Source organism: Lycorma delicatula, chromosome 5 (genome assembly GCF_047948215.1).
Source record: "Lycorma delicatula isolate Av1 chromosome 5, ASM4794821v1, whole genome shotgun sequence".
Taxonomy (NCBI): domain Eukaryota; kingdom Metazoa; phylum Arthropoda; class Insecta; order Hemiptera; family Fulgoridae; genus Lycorma; species Lycorma delicatula.
In genome coordinates this window covers 17,687,025-17,711,812 of record NC_134459.1, presented here as the reverse complement: position 1 = coordinate 17,711,812, position 24,788 = coordinate 17,687,025, and the positions used below count along the sequence as shown (strand labels likewise).

General features: G+C 32.4%; 1 protein-coding gene across 2 annotated transcripts in view; it reads right to left on the bottom strand.

Moving 5' to 3' along the window:
• The window catches only part of Hat1 (histone acetyltransferase 1), a 35,645-nt gene that overhangs the window by 7,310 nt on the left and 3,547 nt on the right, over positions 1–24,788 (bottom strand). The window contains exons 2-5 of one of the 2 annotated variants that reach the window (XM_075365741.1): positions 20,885–21,035; positions 13,381–13,504; positions 6,952–7,093; positions 1,122–1,278 (exon numbers count right to left, since the gene is read on the bottom strand). In XM_075365741.1, the coding sequence (XP_075221856.1) occupies positions 1,122–1,278; positions 6,952–7,093; positions 13,381–13,504; positions 20,885–21,027 (566 nt within the window). In that variant the 5' untranslated portion in view covers positions 21,028–21,035. Of the gene's footprint in view, positions 1–1,121; positions 1,279–6,951; positions 7,094–13,380; positions 13,505–20,884; positions 21,039–24,788 lie in introns of both variants that reach the window. The other variant, XM_075365740.1, reaches the window with a different exon arrangement.

Here is a 24,788-nt window from a genome sequence, read left to right as displayed (position 1 = left end):
GAGATTGCGTGACCTTGGGAGTTAATTGCTTACATCCCACTGTGCAATACACTCTTCAATAGCGCAATACATTGCAGCTGTTATGATATTCTTGTACCGGTGAACCATTATGAATAATAGCATAAATTTCATCTCCAAAATACATTAATGTTCTCGAGCAATGAAAAACTTTACAATTCTAATAAAATTAGTTCAGATAACATTTTAAGATACAAGTCTCCATTTATACTACCACTAAAAAACTTGATAGCCAATTGTATATTGCTCCAATATTGCAGCTACCATTAATGAAAAATTGTATAAAAATGTTTTCAACTATTTTCAAGTAATGAACTGGAACTTCATCTTAAAAACATTTTTCATAATTAAAGGCATTTTTTGAAGAGTTAAGATATTTCCAGTAATCAGTTTGTTATACCATACCAGTTTTAAGTTATAGTCATTTAAACAGCTTGCAGACAGTATAACTTTAAAAGCCTAAAGAATATCTTTCAATGATGATGAGAAGGGAAAAGTAATGGGTTGAATTGAGATCAAGTTTGTTGAAAATAATTTTAAGGTAATGTTTTCCGATACCAAAAATGCTTTTTAAATATCCTTAAATATATTTTTCATGAAGATACTAAACTAAGTGTAAATATATCTACGAAACTGTGACTCATGCATTTGAACTTGGTAACATTGTATCTCTGCTTTATGTTTCTAAACAACCAAATGGAATTAACAGAAAATTTATCTGTAGAAAATGTTTTTTACATTTTCTATAAAAAATAAAATTAATTCTTAAGAAGACAAACATGCTGACAGTTGCTGGATTTTCAATTAAGTCAACATATTCCTCGACTTATATAAAAAAATGTTCTTGAACATGAATAGTCAATTACACTTATGTAAACAGATTGAAAAATCAGATTAACAAATTTTAGTGATAAAGTGATTTTTACAAACTAAACAAAAAATAATTAAAAACATCATTTGTGTCTGTGTCAAAACAAACATTTTTTAGATTATTCTGCGTTTACATAAAGACAAGCTTAAAGTAACTGATTATCAGCTGCCTGCATGGTTACAAAGTCTGAAATAAATTTACAGAGATTAAAAGACTATTCATAACAACTTACAAAATAAAAAATTGCCATTTTTCATCATCAACATCAATATAACTTGCACCATCAATGTACCACAAAAGGAATGTCTGTAAACGTTCATGATAACTTAAGAAAGCTTTCATACTAGTGTCACAATGATAGATTTCATATTTACGCTCTTTGTTATCTTCTAAAACATAAACAAACAATCTAGATAGATTCATAAAATAATATAATTACATGTAATAAAATATAATAAAAAGAATTCTCTTCTGTATAAGCACTGTACTTTGAAAAGAATATGCCCATTAAGTATTACCACGCACGCACAGGTAAAATTGCACATCCAATATCTTAAATTTTATTAAATTACTGTTCACATCAGCTGCTCGAAAACAGTTTTAAATCATAAAAGTGCTGTTTGGTAACTACTTTTAGCATATACTCTTTTAGTCACTATTTTTCTAACAATCACAACTTCTGCCTTATTCCTATTTTCCTGAATTATCAGCAATGGACAATGCGGTTTGGCTGCAAAGCAAAGCACCTATGTTGAAGGTAACAAACAAAGCAGAGGAAGTAAAATATTTTTTAAATAAAGAATCAAAATATAAAAAAGATAATATAGCCAGACTCTAGTGTACAAAATTACAAGCTTTAATAGTGCTCAACATTGGGCCTACATATTATAACAGAATAGGAATAATATATTTTAGTTAAAATAAAAATACATCATTATTACTAGAAGCAATACTCATCAACATATATAATCCTACAGATTTTTAATCTGAATCAGAAAAAAAAGAATTATCTTTTTCATTTTTTCAACAAAAATAAATCGCTAATATTTGAGTTGAATAAAAGACTGTATTTTTACATATATAAATTTGATTTTCATAATTCAAGTTTTTAACCATAGTTCAATTAGTTAGTTGTAAATAAATTTATAAAAACAAAATAGTATATATAAGCTACACATTTTTCCTCAGTCCTTTCTTATGAAAATGTTAAATATATTGTGCTTTAAAATACAATTCCATTTCATTATTAATATCAATACAAGGTTTACATTTCCTATTTAAAAATTATTCCATCATAATTATGGTGTAAATAAATTTAATTGCACTTTCAATCAAAGAACTTTATCAAATTAATAACATCTATTATTTTTTTTTACACTGTGTTTTTATTTTTATACAACAATAGTGTAGGAGAAATATAATACCACAGAATTACTAATATTATATAAATCAATAAATTTAGAATTTAAAATTCTGTTTTGCCTGCTTTAAAGTATAAATATTTCAAATGACATTAATATAAAAACAGAAGTTACCTTTGAATCTTCTAATACTATAACAGAATGACACTAAACACTGCAGCTTTAAAATATAAATGCCTTTTATTTATTTTTTTTTACAATAAAATATCCTTTAATCAATTTTATTTATTTCAATGTTTATAACTATACTACTGGGTTGAAACTATTAAGCCTATTATAAAGATAACATTTTAAAATATCAAGAAAATCATAGTTATAGAAAGTATATATACTTTACAAAAATAATCATAGCTTGCCTTCACTATACACATTTAAAAATTATTATTAAAAATAATTTTCATTATTTTAATTTATGTTTATCACAAACCGTTATATTTGCTTCATAGTCCTTCTTTTATTATCTCTTATGAAATCTTCAGTTACTGATTTTTTATTGGATAATTTCTTTTATGGCGATTCAAGCAAAGGATGTACCACATGGCTGGATGTAATACTTTGATCGGCTTATCTGCACATTGTTAGTATTGATAATGAACATATGGCTGCCATCACTTATGTAGCAAACAGCTCTTTAAGCATAACATTGTTTATTCTTTACAAGCCCTCACTTAATAGGTATTAAGTGAGGGCTTAATACCCTTCCAACTTTTCGGAAGCAAAAGTTAAAGCAATAACAAATCATAGTACAGAACTACTTCAACAGAAAAACATAACAGAAAAAAGCATGGCAACTGGTGAAACATTTAATTATTGATTATTATTTTTATTATCAGGACTGATTAGGATACACTAGGTGAGGAAGGTGGATGAGCTTTAACCACCGACTGATTTCTTGAATATTTAGCTACTCCACAATATTTGGTTTAGTACTCCTCACTAGTAACCCTACTTTAAGTAAAACTTGTGGGTGGGATTGTTGAAGATCAACCAGCTTTAAAGTAAACTTAAAAGTAGGCAATATGTCAGGGAGGAAAGCAACTGAAAAATTAATTTTTTTTCATAAACGTTAGAAGATTTGGTGGACATGGAGGAAGGGTTTGGATTATTGGACCAGAAAATGATTTTTAGCTATTTATAACATCCTATTGAAGTAATCATCCTCCAGTGTACTATTAGCAACCTCAACACCTCTTCATATGTCGCAGACAGAACTGTGTGTGTGTCTATGTGTTGTCTTTCTAAACTTTGACATAACGTTAATCACGTAACGTCTTTCCTCTCCACATAGTATGGTCCATCTCAAATTCGCACCAGGCTTAGCATTTTTCTTCAGATCTTTGATATCCTATTGCATTATTCTCATGTACTAAGCTATAAGCTTATATGAGAAATTCGTCTAAACACACATAGTTGTGATGTACAAAGCTACAACATAAATTAATGAAAGTTATAGACACTACATTTAAACAAGAAGAAACTACTCAAAAAATATGAATAGTTCAATAAATTGTAAGGTGAAAAATGAAGATTTCGCCTTCATTTTCCTTCTGTCCATAATTTTGTATTTAAAAAAAAAAAAATTTATCTCAGGATCAGATTGAGGAATATTTCACACACATATTTACATAAAATTTCTCTAATAAATAAAAAATTATAGAGGAAACAAATTTCACAAATTTCAAAATGTTAACATCAATTTTTTGATCTTTACCTCTTGATAATCATTACTTTTAGCAAAATACATTTCTAAACTACTATTATGTCTTCCATTGTAAAGTAAAATGAAACCTTTTTTTTAAATTGGTAATCAAATAACTGAATTACTGTAGAAAATTGAGGATAAAATTTTTAACCGGATTTTATCTATACTGCTATTAAATTAATAGTGGTAGAATCAATAATAAGTCTGAATTCTTTTCATACAGCCTGTATTTAATAATGGCTAATTAAAACAACCGCAAAGAAATTAACCTGTGAAACATTAATTACACAAAATGGTGATCTTTTTATTTATTTTAAAAATTAGATTGATTAAAATATTGGTTATTAATAACTCAACTTTTCACAATTTCATGTAATCTGCTCTTAACAATGACCGAATGAAGATTACTTATCATTACAGGAAAATAATAAATTTTATGAAACTATAAAAAACAGCAGATTTATTAAAATTAAAACAACAAAAACATTAATTTGACATAAATAACTGAATTCCAGTTTTACTTTATATTTCACTAGCACATATCTTCGAAGTGGCCTCCACTGTTTGCAATATACTGCAGCTAGCTGATGATTTATTGACAATCTCACTCTTTCAAAAATCCCTGGTGTAGCTCTAATATGTTGAAAACCTTTCAAAATTCTCTGCCGAAGATCTTAACATTGGGCACTGTACCATACACTTTAGATCTAGAAATCTATTGGATCTAGCCCAACACACTTCCAAGCGAAGCCATTAATCCTACACAACCAATTCAGCTCTCATGGAGCAATTGTTCAAGTATTTGCACATGCTGATGAAATTAGACTGAAGATTTCAACAATTTTTTGATGTAACTTGTTTGTCAATCTATTTTCAAATATAAAACGTTGCTTTTTTTACAATGAAAGACTTAACATTTTATTTTAGCTAATAAAAGAAATAATTAGATACAAATATAACAATATTGATGGGACTCATTTCAAAATTTGTGAGTGTTTAAATTAAATCATAATTTTTTATTTATTATAGAAAGTTGGTGTAAATATGTCAACCAAATATTATGATTCATAAATCCAATTTGTTATAAATTTTCCCTTAAAGACATATGGAAGATAGCAAGAAAATGGAGTGAAATCATAATTTTTCATAAATCATTTTTTGTTAATTTTATTTAATTCATATGGTCTGAAAATGAAGCTACACTTTTTTATTAAACCCCATACATGTAATCATTAAATATCAACAAAATGGCTTTAGTACCAGTTACATATGTCCTGTAATGGCATTTAAAGTGAGACATCTTATTCCTTGATTTTTCTTCTATGAAGCAAGTCTTAAGTATTATGTAAAAAAAAGAAGTAAAATTTACTGTCACTTTTATGTGGATACTGGAAGTATAGGATTTTTTTTGCCTAAATAACAGTTGAAACCTAAACAAGACAGAAATTTATACAGTTCAAAACACTCTTAAGTAATACAAATAGACGACTGCCACATAACATGAAAAGGTGAAAGCTTACAAGATACAGGTGTCCTGTATCCCACCAGTGGAAATACGAATATCGGACAATAAGGAGTGCACAAAATTTGTGTGCATTCAAAAAATATCACTGCCAACGTGTTAATAAAAATTAAAACTTATTATAAAAACTGGTTACCATCATTTGCATATTTTAACCTAATTAGGTATCAAATAAGATAAACAAAACAGAAGCAAAACCTCATCTTTAGGGTTTTGTTTGTGAATGTAGGTGTTGAGCATATGTATCAGCATGACATATTTTTTTTGTTGAAATGCATTCTAAGAAAAGTTATTTAAAATAGGTTTTATAATTCAAAATGCTATAAAGCATTTTATACAATTGTTGCATGTTCACGGCTCGATCAGGATAATAAAAGATTGACAATTGAAAATGTTTCTATAATAATTTTTTTTACTTTAAGAGCATAAATAAAATAAGACAAATCAATAATAAAAATGATAACAGTGTAATAATAATATTAATAGTAATAAAAACCACAATAATAATAATAAATGTCAATAATAATAACAAACAGTGATTATATACAAAACAGAATTTAAAGTAATCGTCAGGATTTATTTACAGGCAGTTAAATATTGAAAACCAATTCAGTTCCAACGACAAAAGAAATTAGCATGACCACTAATGTTAACACTTTTAACTAGTCTTGTATTAACAGCAAAATTACAATAGTTAGACAAGTATAAAGTTCTTTAACTGCAAATACCTTTGCTCTAAATAAAACTATCCTAACAATTTATAAATGAATTTAGTAATTATCTCTTTCACTTATAGTCTAACAGTAGCTCACCGAACCATTTCTTCTTTTCATGTACTGTCCGCACTGAAATTACTTGTGAATTCAACGTAATCGCATCGAATATGTATGCACTAGAAATTCACTCCTTCACTGACTTGCATAACTCCTCACTAGAACTCTTTTGCAGAAATCACAACATAATGTCTCGCACAGACTCACTCGCAGACTGACTGTCAACTGGTCTTTCCGACAGTATATACACTTTTATCCTCTTTACCTGCAGGACTGGATCCAACCTTTTCCATGAGATTCCTACCCTGGTCCAGTAACCCTTCTCATGGAACAACATCTGTTTTGGTACATCAGTGGGCAGTATTACAACAGACAATTGTTAAACGTACCTGTTAGGTTTACTAAAAGGATTTCATTTAGCCCCTTTATGGATCCCTCCCATTATTATATTTTCTACTCCTTTCTTCTTAATTGGCAGGAATCCGTTACTCAGGTCTGTTATACCTGTCTTGTAATCAATGAAATTGAAACAATTATAAAAAAAAGAAGTTTTCATAAAATATAGTAACATAACTTTAATGAGTAATTTATCTAAAGACAAGAATGATAATAATATAACTACAGAGAATCAAACATTATCTTACCACCAACTGATGTAAATGTATGTTGAAGATCACCATAAGGCACAAAATTTTTTTCTTTATCTAATGTTTTTATAAAACTATTAACATTTGTTAGAAATCCAGGTGGATACCACACAGATAGTTTTTTTAAAATATTATCAGGCTGTAAAAAAAAAAGGCACAACTATGTAATAGAGAAATTATGAAAAATGTCACTTGTCCATATGATCTAAACAATTTACGTTTATCTACTTCTCTACTACTAAGTTATCACATAACCAAACCGTCTCATTTCTATTAACTAAATTCTTATTACTGTATTATGAGGGTAAGTCAATTATTATCAGCAATGTAGTTATAAATTTTATTGCAATACAAATAAGAAACTTACATGTACATCATTTTTCAACATAGTCCCCTTGTATTTCAACGCACTTGGTCCATTGTTTCCTGATGCCCTCATAAAAGAAAGTTTTCAGTTGAGCTGCGAGCCAGGAATGCACCGCTTCTTTCACTGTTTCGTCCGAGGTAAATCGACGGCCCCTTAATGACTCTTTGATTGGACCAAACAAATGGTAGTCAGAAGGGGCAAGACCAGGACTATACAGAGGATGAGCCAGTACATCAAAGTTGAGTTTCTGGAGCGTTTCAGCAGTGTGTGGATGGGCATTGTTATGCAACAACACACCTTTCGACAACAGTCCTTGGCGTTTGCTTCGAATTGTAGGCTTCAGCTTGGCAGTAAGCATCTTACTGTAACATGCACTGTTTATTGTCATGCCCCTTTCCTCATAATGTTCCAGTACTGGGCCTTGTGAGTCCCAGGAAACCGTAAGCATCAGTTTTCCTGCGGATGGTTGGGTCTTTTTCGAGGGCAAATTTGGATGTTTCCATTACATACTCTGCAGTTTATTATCCAGCTCATAATGATGGATCCATGTTTCGTCACCACTGATGATTCTGTCTAAGAAGATGTCCATGGGCGATCCAAATGTTTTTGGCAGATGTCCAAATGCGTTTGTTTATGCAACCGTGTGAGTTGTTTTGGGACCCACCTTGCATAGACTTTATGAAACCCAAGTCTGTTGTGGGTGATTGCGTAGGTAGAACCGTGACTAATTTGCAGATGATGTACCACTTCATCGATAGTTACTCGTCTTTCTAAGAAAACCATGTCATGTGCACGCTGAATGTTTTCCTCATTTGTGGATGGTTATCCAGCTCCTTCGTCATGCATAACACTTGTGCGACAAATTTTGAATTTTTCAATCTATTCGTAGACACTCCGTTGCAGCAACACACTGTCCCGTACAGTATCGATAGTCTTCGATGAATTTCAGCCCCTGATACACCTTCCAACCATAAAAAAAAAGGATTACTGAAAGTTGCTCTTCTTTGGTGCAAATAGAAAGCGGAGCAGCCATAGTTAATGGCAGGGCAGCGATAATGGAACTAACCTTTCTTTTCTTTTTCCTGTTTAGCCTCCGGTAACTACCGTTTAGATAATTCTTCAGAGGATGAATGAGTATAATATGTATGAGTGTAAATGAAGTGTAGTCTTGTACATTCTCAGTTCGACCGTTCCTGAGATGTGTGGTTAATTGAAACCCAACCACCAAAGAACACCGGTATCCACGATCTAGTATTCTAATCCATGTAAAAATATCTGGCTTTACTAGGACTTGAACGCTGAAACTCTCGACTTCCAAATCAGCTGATTTGGGAAGACGCGTTAACCACTAGACCAACCTGGTGGGTTTACTGGAACTAACCTAGCAGCATCAAACCTGCATCATCTATGCAACACGACAGTACTACCAACATAAACAAAAATATAACTAAAATAATTGAATTACCCTCATACTTCAAACAAATTTTTTGTCACAAATAATATAAGTAAATATTATTAAATACATTTATTGAAACAACACATACAAACATACGCTACTTAAAAAGAAATGGTCACAGAATTCTGTAATAAAAATGATACCTATATTAAATGTATCCTATTAATTAATTGTGTACAACTTATATTACACACATACAATAAATAAATAATTAAAACACTTTTGTTTATAAAATTAACGATTAGAAAAAATTATTAAACATGAATTATCAAATGAAAGAAAAATGTTACAAGAATCAATGTTTTCTACCTGATTTATTTTATTATTTACATATTTAACTTATTCACAATGTATGTGAAAGTTAAACTAGATGTGTTACAATATTAAAGGATAAATCTGGTACAGGGTACTTTTAAACCTTAAATACTGATTGTAATATTATAATATTCAAATTACATGATTAATATTAGTTGCTATTAATAATAAAAGTCGCCTATTAATAATAGGTGACTTTTGTTCCAGTGATTTTAGAATAATTAACTCAGCTTCAAATAGTGGGCAGGCAAGAGTAGGTTTCATAATGAACAAGAAGATAGGGAAGAGAGTAAAGAGAGTAGAGTATTTCAAAACGCATAGCGATAGAATCATTGTAATAAGGATAAAATTAAAACATAAACCAACAACGATTGTTAACGTCTATATGCCTACAAGCGCCCATGATGATGATGATGATGAGGTAGTGTGTATACGTAGAGATTGGTGAAGCAATTAAACACGTAAAAGGAGATGAAAATTTAATAATAGTTGGAGAGTGGAATGCAAGCATTGGAAAAGGCAAGGAAGGAAATATAGTGGGTGAATACAGGCTGGGCAAAAGGAATAAAAGAGGGGACAGACTTATAGAGTTTTGCACGAAGTATAATTTAGTAATTGCCAACACCCAATTTAAAAATCATAATAGAAGAATATACACTTGGAAAAAGCCAGGCGATATTGCAAGGTATCAGATAGATTATATCATGGTTAAGCAAAAATTTAGAAATCAACTCGTTGACTGCAAAACTTACCCTGGAGCAGACATTGATAGCGACCATAATTTGGTGATAATGAAATGTAGATTGGGGTTTTAAAAACCTGAAGAAAAGGTGTCAGATGAATTGATGGAATTTAGAGAAGCTTGAGGAAGAGGAGGTAAAGAAGATTTTTGAGGAGGACATCGCAAGAGGTCTGAGGAAAAAAGATAAGGTAGAAAATGTAGAAGAAGAATGGGAGAATGTTAAAAAGAAAATTCTTAAATCAGCAGAAGCAAACTTAGGCGGAATAAAGAGAACTGGTAGAAAACCTTGGGTTTCAGACGATATATTGCAGCTGATGGATGAACGTAGAAAATATAAGAATGCTAGTGATGAAGAAAGTAAAAGGAACTATCGGCAATTAAGAAATGCTATAAACAGGAAGTGCAAACTGGCGAAAGAAGAGTGGATTAAAGAAAAGTGTTCATAAGTGGAAAGAGAAATGAACATTGGTAAAATAGACTGAGCATACAGGAAAGTTAAGGAAAATTTTGGGGTACATAAATTAAAATCTAATAATGTGTTAAACAAAGATGGTACACCGATTTATAATACGAAAGGTAAAGTCGATAGGTGGGTGGAATATATTCAAGAGTTATACGGAGGAAATGAATTAGAAAATGGTATAGAGGAAGTTGAAGAGGATGAAATGGGAGAAACAATACTCAGATCTGAATTTAAGAGAGAATTAAAAGATTTAAATGGCAGAAAGGCTCCTGGAATAGACGGAATACCTGTACAATTACTGCACAGTGCAGGTGAGGAAGCGATTGATAGATTATACAGAGTGATTCAAAGAAACGGGAAATTTAAAAAATTAAATAACGTTAATGAAAATTTTTTTTAGAAAATGAACTTTATTTCATGTAATTGTACAAATGTTGCCATTTTTGGATACATACATTTTAGTTTATTTTTTAAAGATGACATCTTGCAGGTGTCCTCCTCTTCTACGTAAACAGTCACGAAGTCACTTCGTTAAATTGTTCATGGTTTGACGTAACATCTCAACTGGAATTTCCGCAATTGCTTCTCGGATCTTTGCCTTCAGTTTTTCCGTTGATCTAGAAAGTAGACCGCAGGTCTACTGTGTGGAACACTTTGCTTTTAAGGTGACCCCACAAAAAGTAATCACAAGCTGAGAGATCAGGCGATCTGGGAGGCCATTTAATGTCACCATTTCGTGAAATGACACGTTGTCCAAACAATCGGCGTACAGCTGTCATCGATATTCGTGCAGTATGTGACATTGCTCCGTCTTGTTGAAACCAGGCTGTGTTAAGAATTGATGGAAATCTCTTTTGTTGTTCCACAACTGTCATTGTTTTTGTAAAACGCTTTGATAGCAAATGCACGTTGCGCACCACTCCAAGGATCCATGACAACTAAATGGCAGGTTAGGTTAGAGAGGCTGGCGCCACTTGTCTAGTGGTACCAATTGCCCACGGCTACCAACACAACTTTCAAAATTTCCCAGTTTCTTTGAATCATCTGTACAAACTGGTGTGTAATATTTATGAAAAAGGGGAAGTTCCATCAGACTTCAAAAAAAGTGTTATAGTCAACACAGGAAATCTACAGGAAAAGATTTTTGAAAGTATATGTATAAGTTTTGCTTTATATGGAAGTGAAACTTGGACAATCGGAGTATCTGAGAAAAAAAGATTAGAAGCTTTTGAAATGTGGTGCTATAGGAGAATGTTAAAAATCAGATGGGTGGATAAAGTGACAGTACAATTAGTTTAACTAGTCGTGCATCAAAAATCTTAACTAGAATTCTATACAGAAGAATTGAGAGGAGAGTGGAAGAAGTGTTAGGAGAAGACCAATTCGGTTTCACGAAAAGTATAGGGACAAGGGAAGTAATTTTGGGCCTCAGATTAATAGTAGAAGGAAGATTAAAGAAAAACAAACCGACATACTTAGCGTTTATAGACCTGGAAAAGGCATTTGACAACGTAGACTGGAATGAAATGTTCAGCATTTAAAAAAAATTAGGGTTCAAATACAGAGATAGAAGAACAATTGCTAACATGTACAGGAACCAAACAGCAACAGTAACAATTGAAGAACATAAGAAAGAAGCCGTAATAAGAAAGGGAGTCCGACAAGGATGTTCCCTATCTCCGTTACTTTTTAATCTTTACATGGAACTAGCAGTTAATGATGTTAAAGAACAATTTAGATTCGGAGTAACAGTACAAGGTGAAAAGATAAAGATGCTACGATTTGCTGATGATATAGTAATTCTAGCCGAGAGTAAAAAGGTTTTAGAAGAAATAATGAATGGCATAGATGAAGTCCTACGCAAGAACTATCGCGTGAAAATAAACAAGAACAAAACAAAAGTAATGAAATGTAGTAGAAATAACAAAGATGGACCACTGAATGTGAAAATAGGAAGAGAAAAGATTATGGAGGTAGAAGAATTTTGTTATTTGGGAAGTAGAATTACTAAAGATGGACGAAGCAGGGGCGATATAAAATGCCGAATAGTACAAGCTAAACGAACCTTCAGTAAGAAATATAATTTGTTTACATCAAAAATTAATTTAAATGTCAGGAAAAGATTTTTGAAAGTGTATGTTTGGAGTGTCGCTTTATATGGAAGTGAAACTTGGACAATCCGAGTATCTGAGAAGAAAAGTTTAGAAGCTTTTGAAATGTGGTGCTATAGGAGAATGTTAAAAATCAGATGGGTGGATAAAGTGACAAATGAAGAGGTATTGCGGCAAATATATGAAGAAAGAAGCATTTGGAAAAATATAGTTAAAAGAAGAGACAGACTTATAGGCCACATACTAAGGCATCCTGGAATAGTCGCTTTAATATTGGAAGGACAGGTAGAAGGAAAAAATTGTGTAGGCAGGCCACGTTTGGAATATGTAAAACAAATTGTTAGGGATGTAGGATGTACGGGATACACAGAAATAAAACGACTAGTACTAGATAGGGAATCTTGGAGAGCTGCATCAAACCAGTCAAATGACTGAAGACAAAAAAAAAAATGATTAATATTAACAGCAGTAATATTAATGCATATAGTGAATTAGCATCAATGACTGTTATAATCTAAATAAAAATTACGTTCATATAATAATGGCTAGGTAAGATTTAAATCTTACTAAAATAGATATTTTGATCAAAAGTTGTAAAATATAATTTTAATGACTGTTGCACTTTTTTATTCCTGTAAGCTGAATTTTTATAACTTCTATAAGAAATAATAAACCTTCACAGAACTGTTTTTTCATAAAAAAATATAGTTACAACCACACTGCAGAAAACTTCACAGAAACAATATAGTTTAAAATATAACAATATATGTTTGTTTCCTCATGAACAATTACCTGAAGAAAATTAAGAAAAATAAATAATATACCATATATATATAAAGCTTCAGCACCAAATAAAAGATAAGCAAAACTCATAAATCCTTTCTTGTAACAAATATATTTATTATAAAATAAAACTTAAAATCTAATAGCTACAAATAAACAAAGTAAATCTTACAAAAATAATTTATTTACCTCAACACCACCAAAATCATCAGGATCTATTTTATCTGAGTATTCTATACCAATATATGATGTCAACCATGCAGCAGAATAATATATTTTTATTTTTAAATCCTTGTAACCAAATATGTTTTCACTGAAAGATAAGACAGAAAACAATAATTGAAAAATTAAAATATGGATGTGGTAAGAAACACTTAAAAAAACAGTCGATTTTTACTAAATAATACTAAGCAACCTATCTGTTGTGAGTAAATAAATTAATCTGATAATGAAAGTAGAAAAACCATGATTTCTGAACAGGATTCAAGGCAATGGTTGTATGGGTTTTAAGTGTAATAAATATGCAAAAATTCTCTTTCGTTTTTTTATAAGTTACCTAAGGAGACATGAAGAAATGGGTAGCTTGCTTATTTATTAAAAATCAATGAAAATTTCTATTAAATCAAAATAAAATTTAAATTATAGCACGTGGGGATTTTCTTTAAACTACTTTCCTATATAATTTTTTCAACAATCTCTGGTGATAAATTTACATTTGTGTTTATTACCTATTCATATTAATATTTGATTACAATATATCCTAGCAGGAGAATAAATTAATATATTAGAAATTACAATTCTAAAACGGGCATTGTTCTGTATTTTGTTGCTTAAGTACTTTCATAATGTATAGTTTTAATTTCCTGGTATCAAGCTCTAGAACTATGCTGCAAGAAGGAAAGTATGGTAATCAGTCAAAAAATGGGGGACGGGTTTTTTAAATTTCTCGACATTTTATAACTCAAGGATCCCAGAAAAAAAAATGCGGGTAATGTTCGTATGAAAGTGTTGGGAGTGTTTGAAGCTTTTAATAACTTTTGATTAGATGAACAGATTTTGAGAAATTTTGCACAGACTTGTATATATGGGGCAATTTGTTGATAAAACTTTGGTGTCAGTATCTCCAGAGGGTGGGGAAGTTTTTTTGGGACCTATTTAATCAAATATTTTGCAAATTATAATGCAATTTTATATTAAGCTCGGTGTCTGTATGTTAATCTTACCATTTTTATTTTATAATTTTACGCAAAATTCCTTCTCTTCCTGAAAAATTCAAAAAGAAGCTATTTCTTTATTTACTGCATTTTTAACCTAACTGTTTTTTGTCAACCTAGGCGCATAGTAGTACTGCAAGTGGCTTCAAATATACTTTAGGGGAAATATTGTGGATAGGGGAGCTGATCAAAGTTTAAAAATATTGTTTTTATAAGTTTAAAAAACAGTTAGGTTAAAAATGCAGTAAATAAAGAATTTGTAAAACTATTTTTGGTTTATTTAACTTTTAATAATAATATTACAATAAAATTTCATCTTAATTCACCCCCCCCCCCAAAAAAAAAAATCTTGGGTAATTTTTTTGGTTGTTTGTTATTGACTGGAATTTTTTTTAGTTTTTTCCCTTTAAAATAAAAAAAATCAAATATTTTCTTGGAAGGTAATTTTGGAGGTCGGGAGCAGAAAGAAATTTAAAACCTTTTTGGTATATTTAAACATAATTTTACAATAAAACATTACAAATTACCCTTATCTAAAAAAAAGAAAACTTTTTTTCATGTAACTCACTATATGAGGTATGAAAAAAAAAATTGTGGAATTTTAGTTTTTCTCAAAAAATCTTTATTTATTCATCAATATTTACTTTGTCATCTTCAAAATACTCCTTTTCAGATATAATAAAATTTGTGCCAGCACTTTTCCCAATCTTCAACGCACCTCTGAAACACAATTTCCAGTATGGCTTTTTCAGCTTGTTCAGCAATTGTCTTCATTTCTTCAATGTTGGCAAAACTTCATCTTTCATGGTTTTTTTTCAGCTTGGAGAATCTGAAGAAGTCACAGAAGGCCATGTTCGGTAAATAGAGGCTGAGGCATTACAACAAATTTTTGGCTTAGATCAAAAATTCATGAACAAGCAGTGAAGTGTAAGTGCATTAATGTAATGCAATTGCCATGAATTGTTTTGCCACAAACCCAGGGGTTGTCTTCAGATTACTTCATGCAAATGGCAGAGAACTTCCAGGTAGCAATACTTACTGACTCTCTTGGTAGTGATTCGGCGATTATCCATAATCATTTTCTTTACTTTTTCAATATTGTCATCAGTTGTCGATGACTTGTGTATTGAAATCTTTTATTTACATTTTGGAAAGGAGTTGATCAGAAGATAGGAAAACTATGCAGGAAATCCCTAGTTGATAAACAGAAAAAGTTGTAGAAAGTATTATATATTTAATAAAAGAAGGACTCTGAAAAGGCGAAAATTATAATACAGGGTCATTCATGGGAACCGGATGTTTTTGAAGTGGGTTGTACTCGGGCGTTCGTGGTGGGAGTGGCACGTGGCTGGTGTCTGACGTTTCCTTTGTTCATAGCATTTACATTTTAGTTGTTGAGATGGAGCCGTGGACGCTAGACCAACGCCTGTACGCGTAAGACAGTTTTGTGCGAAATGACGAATCCGTAACTGCTGTTCAGCAAGATTTCCGCCGTCAGTTTAATATCCATCGTAATGCAAGTGTCCCTTCTCGTAACACAATATTGCGATGGGTAAACAACCTTCGAACAAGTGGTTCAATATTGAAGAAAAAACCACCGGTTCCCCGACGAACTCCTAGCACTCCGGAGAACATCGAACGAGTAAGGGAAGCCATTGTCAGAAGCCCACGCCGCTCTATTCAGAGGCATTCAGCAGCGCTTCAAATGAGCACAAGTACGGTAAGACGAATTCTGCATACAGACCTGCATTTCTATCCTTACAAGATAGCCGTCGTGCAGCAGTTAAACGAGCAAGATTTCACGCAGCGATTACAATTTTGTCGACAAATGCTTACCATTTTTGAAGAAAATGAAAATTTTGTTATTGTTAATGAGTGACGAAGCCCATTTTCATCTGAATGGCTTCGTCAACAAACAGAATTGCCGGTATTGGGCAGAAAGAAACCCACATCAGCTTCACGAGAGACCACTTCATAGCCCAAAAGTGACTGTCGGGTGTGCAATAGGAAAGGTCGGTGTTATTGGACCACAGTTTTTTGAAGAAAATGACGCGGCCGTAACTGTAGCAGCTGATCGTTACATTGCGATGTTGAATACGTTTTTCATCCCTGAGTTACGAAACCGGGGAATCGATTTTCAAAATGTGTTATTCCCGCAGGATGGAGCTACATCGCACACAGAGAGGGCAACGATGGCTGTTCTCTGTAACTTGTTTCCGGGACGGATCGTTTCCAGATTCGACGACATTCCTTGGCCCCCTCGGTCCCCCGACTTGAGTAGTTGTGATGTGGGGGTTTCTGAAATCGCGTATGTACGGCAATAAACCACGTACATTGGAGGACCTAAAGATCGCAATTCGTCATCACGTCACCCAGATTGATGTAGACATGCTGCAAAGAATTGAGGCCAGTTACCGTGAAAGGCTACAACAATGTATTGCCCAAAATGGACATCACCTGCCGGACATAATTTTTAGTACATGAGTAAGTAACAAATGCTTTGATTTAACAAGTGTTTCAGTACCAATAAAACTTTTTTAAAGTAAATATTCAATTTTTTATGATTATTTTAAAAGCATCTGGTTCCCGTGAATAACCCTGTAAAAGCATTTATCAGACAACAATCTATAAAATGGAAATATAATATCATCCACCACTTATTAATTTTTCTATCGACTTCACAATCCTTTTTTAGACAATCAAATTTGTCAACAAAATTCATGACAGTTAATATTGTTGCACAGCAAGTAGGTATGAAAATGTTTCTTTACTGCCATCTTTTTGTTTTCTACCTGCAGCACAAACCTCTACAGGGTGATAGACTGTGCTCAATACATTCACACCTTTTTTTGTCCTTCCATCTATCTGTAAAATGCAACTCCAGTATTGCTCACAGTAAATGAAAATTCACCTATTTTTAATTTTTTTTCACTTCAAGCATTGGTAATACTTTCCTGTTAGGGGTTAACAGTCCACCAGCATAAATGTTCTTGGCCTTCAACTTTTCATACAGCTTACTAGATGAAAAAAAATTGTCCATGAAAACTACATGGTTTTTATTTTCCAAATCCTTTGTTAAATTTAAAACCATCTTTTCACTTAACCCTAGTTCAATTTTATTTTTTGTTTTTCCCGCATAAACTTGGAATTTTAAGGTTGTAAGCTGATTTATCGCATAACATACAGATTTTATAACCTCTTTTCACAGATTTATCTCTCATAAATTGTTTAATTGAGGAGTGCCCCTTGAGTTTGATCATACTCTCAGCAACAGCAACATTACAGTGTGGTTTGTAACATTCAACAAAAAATTCAGGAAGTGAGTTTATGAGTGGACATATTTTGTGTAATTTATCAAACAAGGGTTCATGTTTTAAGGCATAATTTAAATGTAGATGACACAAAAACCTGAAACATTTTACTGATATCTGCTTAGAGATATAACTGTAATGCAAGTCTTCGTCTAATGACCAGTAATCATGATAGCTACATCTTTTGTTAATCGACATATACAAATTAATAGCTTAAAAGCATCTTAATTACTTCACTGGTTGTAGGCTTACATTTTATGCACTTTTGTGTTGCATAGATATTTGTATGGAAACAACGTGGGAAACTAAGTCATTATTTGCAAACTAAAAAGTTTAAAAGGATCTGAAGAATCCATTTTTTTAAATTGGTCAGCCACACCAAAATAATTATTAAACTGTTAGAAACAAAAAATATTTGACATTCTGATTGTTTAACTTATCTGATAGCTGATATAAAGGATCAGAGAGAAGACTTACAACATAATTTAAGCCGGACATAATTTTTCGTTCATGAGTAAGTAACAAATGCTTTGATTTAACAAGTGTTTCATTACCAATAAATAAAACTAAAAGTAAATATTCAATTTTTTATGATTATTTTAAAAACATCCGGTTCCCGTGAATGACCCTGTACATTAGTAATAACATAACAGTAACTTGTGGAGCAGGATTTTCATTTGGGAAGAGATGGCAGAAAAAAATACTATAAGATCTCAAGAAGAAAATAATCGAGTGGTTTTAACAAGTAAAAAACAGTTTAATATGCAGAAACCAAGATTTCAGATTCTATTATAGTAGAATAAGCTCAATCAAATAATAACCAACAATCAAGTAATCTACTAAATTTTTTACTTTATATCAATAATATTTATTTATAAAATATTATAATATTTTATAAACAAAAACATTAAGCTTCTCTTTTTTGCAATATCTAATTAAATAATATCAATTTATTGATAAAAAAATGTTCTACACACATTCTTCGGTAGTGAAAAAAAAAAGTTATGCACGAATTGTTTAAAGGAACAATACAAATGAAGACTATTACGGTTCTCTCTTAATTAAAAAATTTATTAATTCTTAATTAAAAAACCTTTTCTACCTTTGAAAATAATGGAAAAAGTTGATACTGACATATATCCTAAAATGCTTTGTTTACGAGCACGGCTGATAAAGATTTCGCTTGGATTTCAGCTACCCCCGACAAGTAGTCGTACTGAAATTTTTGGACGTTAATAAAGAAGCAGAATTGAATGATTTATGATTTTTGACCTGAGAAATAGAATAAAATAGATCTCACAACTGTATCTGCAGTAATTTTTGAGAAACCTCAGTGAAAATCAATAAATTGAGATAAAAAAACCTGGTTATTTATCAATAAATTATTAATTCAAAGTTGGGAATAAAATAACAGCTAATTAACAATGCGCAATACTGTACTAGTGTTTAAATCATCCAGTAAGATACATTAAGTACATTGGGCACTGTGAACTGTGCTGTCATTAGTGAAGGTTTTCTATGAATTTTAGTTTGAACATGATCGATAGGTTTGCCATTGAAATAATGCAGTACTTATTTACAATAGAGGAATACACTGATATGGTATTCATTTTGGGTGTGTAATGTTAATGCTACAGCTGCGGCAGTAGAATATTAAATACAATTTCTGAATCGCAGGATTCCAGATCTCAAAGCAATTAGCATAATTTTTTTTTGGGAGATGGGTTCACTACCTAGTAGTCATACCAGCTACGAATAATCTGTCCAACATGACTATTATAGATGAAATTAATATCGATGCAGTTCAGCAGAGTCCAGGTGCCAGTACACAACGTTTTTCTATGCGGATTGAAGTTTCATATTGGATGTGGTTTGGGGGACACTTAAACAGAACAAGTTTTATCCATATCATACTGCCTGTTCATCATCGACGCCCAGGAGATGGCCTGCTTCACTTCTGCAACTGGTGGAATAAAAATTGATAACTCTACAAGTATGTTTATCAATCAAGGCAAATTTCACTTGAGATGATGTCAACAACTTACACAATGAGCATACATGGGCAGAAGTATCCTAATGCAATTTTCAACACCGATTTAGCTTCATGTATAGTATGGCCTTCTTCGCAATCAGCTGTTTGGACCATTTATATTACCTGGCTGCTAAAATGCTGAGGTTTATTTGCACTTTCTTCAAGATTGCTGCAGCTGCTTGAAAATGTTCCTCTAGCATTAAAACACACAGTATGCTTCTAGTGTGATGGTGCGTCTCCCCACTTTTCTTGGCAGTTTCCACTCATCATTTCCTTAACAAATGATACTGTTTTGGAGGTCCACATTCTTGGCCACCAAGATCACCTGATCTAACACCTTTAGATTTTCATGCCTGGGGATAGATGAAAAATATTGTGTATATGAAACAAAAATACATTCTCATGAGGAATTAATTGTCTGCATTTTGAATGTGGCTGAGCAACTTAAGAACAAACCTGAAGAACTAAAAAGAGCAACAAAAGCAGTACTGAAGTGTGGCAAGAAATGTGTAGAAAATGACAGTACATATACAAACAATTTAACATTTATTGGTATGTATACTGCACTTTGATCTAGTATATGTTTCTATATAAAATTAAAATTTTTCTAATAACTTTTCTTTGTTTTATTTAACTTATCTTATACTATTTTGTTTAGAATTAAGTTTTGTTAAAATTTTATATGTATTTATTATCGATTTAATAAAGTTATTGTACATCAAACATAAAAAGCAATGTTTTTTATCCCAATTTATTGGGTTTTACTCCAGATTTCTGAAAAACTATTGCAAATATAGTTCTGGGACATATTTTATTTAATTTTTCAGGTCAAAAATAAGAAATCACTAGTTCTGCCCCTCAATAAATGTCCTAAAAATTTCACGAAAACCTCATTTCACCAGGGTAGTTGAAATCTGAACTAAATTTTTCACTACCTCTAACTTGCAAACAAAGCATTTTAAGACATAAGTTTAAATGAAATTTTTCCACTATTTTCATGAGTAAAATAGGTTATGTTAGTCCCAAGAGAATTTTGTGATACACGCTGAATATAAAATAAAAAATTGAATACCTTATTTTTATTATTAACTAGAATTGATATCACTAAAACTATCAAATTTTTAACACTTTCTTACCTGTCACCGAATATCTGGTGAGACATTTCAGGCTTAAACACACCATCATCTTCTAAATCATCAGTAGTTCTCACAAGTTTAAATTCAACTGATTCATTACTATCAGCAACAAATGATTTAGCACCTTCTCGAATAATTTCCATCCTATTTTCTTCTTTTAAACAGAAACAAAAATTATTAGAACCAAATTCTGGAAGATAAAACAGAACATGTTAAATGTTTTAAGTTATAAGATCAACTTAAAAAAGGATCTACTGTTAAAAAACGTTAAAAAAAGAATTACAAAAATCAAAATGTCGAAAAGGAACTGAATAAAAACTAATACAACTTCAAATTTAATGACTATTAAATTTAATTTTAAGATAATATAACATTTGTGCGAGTTAATGCTTAGAATTATTTGTGTGAAATGTTCATGGATTATTATTATTATAGACAGTTTTAAATTATCTGGCAAAAAAAAAGTTTTAAATTATCTGATAGTGGCCAAAAATATGTCATAAAATAATAAAATGTCTATCTATTTTACATATCAGGTCTGTTCAAAAAATACATAGACTTACGTCATAAAACAAAATTTACTTTATTTAGAAGTTACTTGTCTGGGTCCTCTTCAAAGTACTCTCCTCCACGACGCACACAATTATACAAACGGTGTTAAGTCCTGGAATGCTTCTTTTGCGATGTTCTTCAGTTCCTTCATTGCATTTGCCTCAAATCTTCTTCCTTTCAAAGGTCTTTTGAGTTTGGGGAACAAGAAGAGTCACAAGGAGCGTGGTCAGGTGAGTAGGGTGGGTGGGCAGTGATGAGTTTGGCTAAAAACTCATGAGTTCTGAGGGCTGAATGGGCTGGAGCGTTGTTTGTGATGAAAAATCCAGTAACCACTCTTCCACATTTGGCCTTTTCCAACATCACCTTCACATTGGAATGAACTTGGCGAGCTTTTATTGATCTGGGAGATGTTTCACCAACCCACCGGGTTGGTCTAGTGGTGAACGCGTCTTCCCAAATCAGCTGATTTGGAAGTCGCGAGTTCCAGCGTTCAAGTCCTAGTAAAGCCAGCTATTTTTACACAGACTTGAATACTAGATTCTTGGATACCGGTGATCTTTGGTGGTTGGGTTTCAATTAACCACACATCTCAGGTATGGTCGAACTGAGAATGTACAAGACTACACTTCATTCACACTCATACATATCATCCTCATTCATCCTCTGAAGTATTAACTAAACGGTAGTTACCGGAGGCTAAACAGGAAAAAAAAAGAAAGAGAGATGTTTCACCGACCCACTAGGGCGATTGAACCTTTGTTTCGATCACACAAGATTCATCACCTGTTATGATCCTCGAACAAGAACATTTCATCTTCTTCTGAACGTTCAAGCAATTCTTGACAAGCCCGGGCATGATGGGCTTTTAGGTCGTCTGTCATCACGCGTGGAACAATTTTGCAGCAATGTGGTGCATCTTTAATTTTTCGGTCAAAATCTCATAATATGATCCAAGTGATATCCCACACTCTTCAGCAATATCTCTGATGGTCAGACGTCGATTTGCCTGAACCAGGTTGTTGATTTTGTCTATGTGCGAGTCGTCAGTTGACGTGCACGGACGTCCAGGACGCTCATCATCTTCAATCGACTGATGACCATCTTTAAAACATCCATGCCACTTAAAACATGTCACACGCTTCATAGCAATGTTGCCGTAAGCTGTCTTGAGCATATCAAAAGTTTCACTCGCAGATTTTCTGAGTTTAACACAAAATTTCACAGCAACTCTTTGTTCGATCAAGTCACGCATTCTAAAATCTGCCAAACTAAAAAACACACTTCACAAACAACCGCATAGGTAAGCAACCAATAATAATATTTGCAATCAAACAACTGCAATGTAATCAGCTGATCTGTACGAACATGGCAACGCCAAGCGGATTTGACTGGAACTAACTGGACCCGAGCAATTCAAACAGTCTACGTATTTCTTGAACAGACCTCATACATATGTAATAATGTTTCAGATTAAAAGTTGGCCTGTCATTCAGACAACTAAAATAGGAAGAAAGTGTTGAATAATTTGAATGGATAACAAATTAATGTTTCCTCAGTCAAAATTAATTGCTTAAATATGGTAAAAATGTAAAGAAAATTAAAATTTAATCTAAAAATTTTTTTTACAATAATACACAGGATATTTTAAATAAAATACATAAAAATATAAACAGGAATACTGCAATATTATTACTAATAATATGAACAAACACTATTCATCTGTAATTAATATTATACTAATTCTTCAATATTACAATACTTACTTATTTATAGTGATATAACTATACCATGACAAAAAATATTTTAAATGATTATAATAATAAAGAACTAATGTAAAATTTATTATCAAAAAAATTTAATTAATTTCTATCTAATCACATTTTTTTCATTCTCTAAAAAGAATTGAGAAGAAAACTTGTGTCATTTCAATTTTGAATCTGACAAATCTTGCTGTGATTTTGTGGAAGATGATATACCTGAAGATCAATAGCATGAAATAGATCTTCATTAATGAAGTGGTTCTACTTGACACATGAATATTATTTTTGTTGCTAGTAAAACAGCTACAAAAATCTATTCAGTAACAATCCACACACATTTTTCTTTGAGAAGATAGAATGATAAATATGCTGGAAGGTCAATGCATTTTATTAGGGCTGTGAAGAAGACATTTCAACAGAAATCACTAAAAAACTCAGAAAGCATATTTTTGAATTTTCGGTATTTGCTGTGATTTGAGTTAGCCCAGAAAATTAAACCAAGAAATAAAAGATTAAAAGTTTGTAAAAAAAAAATTGTATCAGTCAAACTAACAGATTTTTTGAGAACTTATTGAAAAATAATTCAGCTAAATTTTTCCCATTTTGGTTAGGAATTAATAGAGATGCCGAGAATTTAGTTTAATTTTGTAATAACATAATTTTTGAAAATACTGACTCAAGCAAGGGTACTTTCAAGATGCCGGCAGCCAATCTATAGTTAATTAGTTGTTAGATGGCACCACTTAAAGGAAAAAAATAAATAGTACATATTTTTTTTTTAAATACATAATGTTACTACATACATGCCTAACTTAATATCGGAAGACGACAACGGTAGCAGCTCAGATGTCAGCGGGAACGCAGTATACGTACGCGCTGGTACACGTCACTCCCACCATAACGGCGCTGCGGCCTCACCACTTTCTGGAAGTGGGAGTCTTCTATTGGAGCCTGAGAGGCTCCAATAAATGAGCGTGCACGAGAGTGAATTTTGAATTCATCGTCGACCACCACCTGTTGAAGATAAAGAAGAAGATGGAAGAAGACAGAAGTTCCCTGGCCGCCTGAACGTGAGACCTCCCGGCGGACGCCAACATTCCCGCCGGAGCAGCAGGCCTTGCCGGCCCGTCGAGGGAGCTGCTGGACGCGGACGCTACCTTCCCTCTCCAGCTGGTCCGGGCTTCAATTGCCCAGGCTGGCGGACTCAGCAGCAGGAGCCAGCCCAACGTGGGATCGCTCGGGAAGAACCGCCTCGGCCGCGCCGGCAAAAGACGACCGACCCGGGTGGGCTCTGGAGACCACCACTGCCACGCTGTAGTGGGGACCCAACTGCAACTTAAGCCCGATCTGATATCAACGGACGAGCCGCAACTCCCAGACTTCGCCAGAAACCAGCTTCCGGACCAAACAGCTCTTCTCAGGGCTAACGAGAAAATCGGCCCTTTTCAGGAGTTATAAACTACAACGAGCCGTCAAAGCCATTCGACGACAACAGTCCTTCTCAGGGCTACCATAGGGTTATAAATTACAACGTACCGTCGAATCCACTCAACGACAATACATTGTACTGTAATATCTTTAAAATATTACAA